Consider the following 2,623-nt stretch of genomic DNA (forward strand, 5'->3'; position numbering starts at 1 on the left):
TAAGTAAAACGAAACTTTTGCAGAGTACCAACTGCTTATTCTTAAGCCTCATGCATGATCGGCGAAGCGTAGCGCAACTTTGTTGGGACCGCGCACGCTTATTACGCATGGTTTACAAAGACTTATGGGTTGTATCCTTCCCACGATGCACTGTAAGTCCCAACATTGTTGAGAGTTGTTGCATCCGTTTGCACACCACTGCCAACATGCACGCAACAACTCCCAACATTGTTGGCGCAACAATGTTGCGACTTAATGCGTCCGTTTGCACGCAGCCTTAAGCATCGCTCCATGTAATGGAATCCAAGACAGTCTTGCATTCTGGATTTCACGCCGTGGATTTAACATCTTTGTAAGTGGAACTAGGATCCCGGATTCCAATCGTTAGACTTATTCCGGGTTCCTAAAGCTGCATTCCGAATTCCAAAGCCCAGGATTTTAGATTTTACAAGCAAAAATTTCCCGGATTCCTGAATCCGTATTCCCTTACTTGGGACGACAAGGAGCGATAATTACTAGATAGACACGATATAGCTCATATCTAGATCAAAGATACAAGTAAACATTTATGACAAGGTAAATGGAGGCAAGCGATAATTTTGTCACTACACAACAACTACTGTTATTATTAATTCCACTTCCTTCCCTGCTACATACCATCATACAGTACGTACGTCTTGCGTGAGTTAAGTACGCTGCAAACTAATATTCAATGTTTGTGTTTTACGTAGTTTCTTCTGAAGGTTGGTGCTGTTCAGACGTTCCACTGCATCTAGGCTATCCCAATACATACGGTTAGTAGCTATACTAGCTTTCTTGGTAAATGAATCGAACATTCACAGATAACCATATTGCTTACTACTGCGAGTTACATAATAAGCCGATTCGAAAGTTCAATATAAAAATGTAGCCTGTGTTTTCATTTGAAGGTTAAATGTTTGATAACTGTACAATGTGTATTGTAAGTGTTATAAAGGATGCTTTCAAAGCACTGAGGCTGTCTCTGAGTGCATACGGGTAAGGGCTGGTCTAATCAGTCGATTTCGCTTAGCTGTTGGAATCGACTGAATCATGATACGTCGAAATCTGCGAGAAAATATGACGTACATGAAGGGGTTGAGGAAAAACGACGTTTTTGCAAACACAGAACATGCACTCAAAACTATGGGATGTACCTTTTGACCAGAAACTATAATTAAGGATGCGATAGAGTAAGGAGTCCACGAAAGAAGATAGGCTACTATCACCGCGGTAAAATACATAGCAGATTTTCGGTGTTTCTTTAGGAGAGCCTTTGTCATTGTTATCGCGTAATCACCCATCTGAGAAGTGGCGTTGACGACATGTTTGGAAACTTTATGTATCTTCTGATAGTAAAACGCAATAACAACGATGGGCAGAAAATAACAAGCAACGAACATGATTCCGAGGTATGCCTTGTCTTCTGGAGCCGAAGATTCCCATTTGATTGAACAGGTTGCGTTGGTTCCTTCCATGCCGTAACTAGACCATCCGAGAAGGGGGGCTGCGCTGAAGCCAAAAGAGTACACCCAAGATGCGCATATTACCAGTATCACTTGCTTAGTATCCCAATAAGATTCCTTCAATAACGACTTGGTAATGGTGAGGTACTTCTCCACAGAGATGGCCGTTAAGTGAGTGATAGAGACCAGAGCAAGAAGAAATATCATGAAGGCATGAGCTCGACAACCGGCCATTCCAAACGGCCATTCCTTCAAGAAGTGGCCGGCGATTGAAAATGGAACTGCTATTAAGCATGAGAGGATATCACTAACAGCGATACTGAATATGAGATAGCTTGGTGATGCTAGGCGATGGGTATTTCTAAGTACTGTAAAAATTACTAAACCGTTGGAAAGAGTTCCAAAAAAGGTAACAAAGAACTCAGTAACCACGAAGAACGTGTTCCATGTGTAGATTCTGCTCATGTCTAATCTGAATTGGGTTTTGGCGTCAAAATATCGCTCTATACCTTTGAAATATCTGAAAGAGAAGTATCTTTTAAAATTGAGGCCTTCGTGATTGTGTGGTTTCCTCTCCCCTCCGTATTTTCATCATTTTTTTTTGTTTTTGTTTTTGTAATTGGCAGCGTCTCGCGATCGATTTGTCATTTGACGACGTGACGACTTTGCCGCCCTTCGAAAAAATATTACCCGGAAGTTATGGCTTAAGTGACCCATCAACATCCATATAAAAGCTTTGAAATGATTCATTTACCGGTCTGGGAACCTTTCCTTTTCCTTCCGAGCTACTTGCAATCATTCGTGGGCAATTTAAGTTACATCGTATAAGTTTGCCTTAAGGGATAGAAACGCTTTGTCCATGATTTTTTTTCTTCACTGTAACTGATAGTGAAAAAGAAGAGTCTGAAGAAATTATTTTTCAGCTTGAAAATCTCTTCAACGCAAGATTGAAGGAAAAACACAAGTTTTAAAACATGTCAAAGGAGCAATGTTAACGTCATTTGCCATTTTCAAAACGCTAAAAATTTTCTTTTCGTCAATTGAATTCAAAATAATAAATTTGACGCCATTTGCGATGTATTTAAAAACTCAAACTTGTCTTCGCATCAATTGAATTCCAAAAGTAATGGTCTAGTTTT

At 40.1% G+C, this 2,623-nt stretch overlaps 1 protein-coding gene across 1 annotated transcript; it reads right to left on the reverse strand.

The window, feature by feature from the left end:
• Nucleotides 1-983: 983 nt before the first annotated feature.
• On the reverse strand, nt 984-1,949 carry LOC140948861 (melanopsin-B-like). The gene has a single exon (XM_073398130.1). It carries the CDS (start codon nt 1,947-1,949, stop codon nt 984-986), a length of 966 nt encoding a protein of 321 aa, XP_073254231.1.
• Nucleotides 1,950-2,623: the final 674 nt, after the last annotated feature.

Source organism: Porites lutea, chromosome 9, assembly GCF_958299795.1.
Source record: "Porites lutea chromosome 9, jaPorLute2.1, whole genome shotgun sequence".
Lineage (NCBI taxonomy): Eukaryota > Metazoa > Cnidaria > Anthozoa > Scleractinia > Poritidae > Porites > Porites lutea.

Coding starts and splice junctions, on each gene's coding strand:
- LOC140948861 (XM_073398130.1), bottom strand. CDS start 1,949: ATGAGCAGAATCTACACATGGAACACGTTCTTCGTGGTTACTGAGTTC.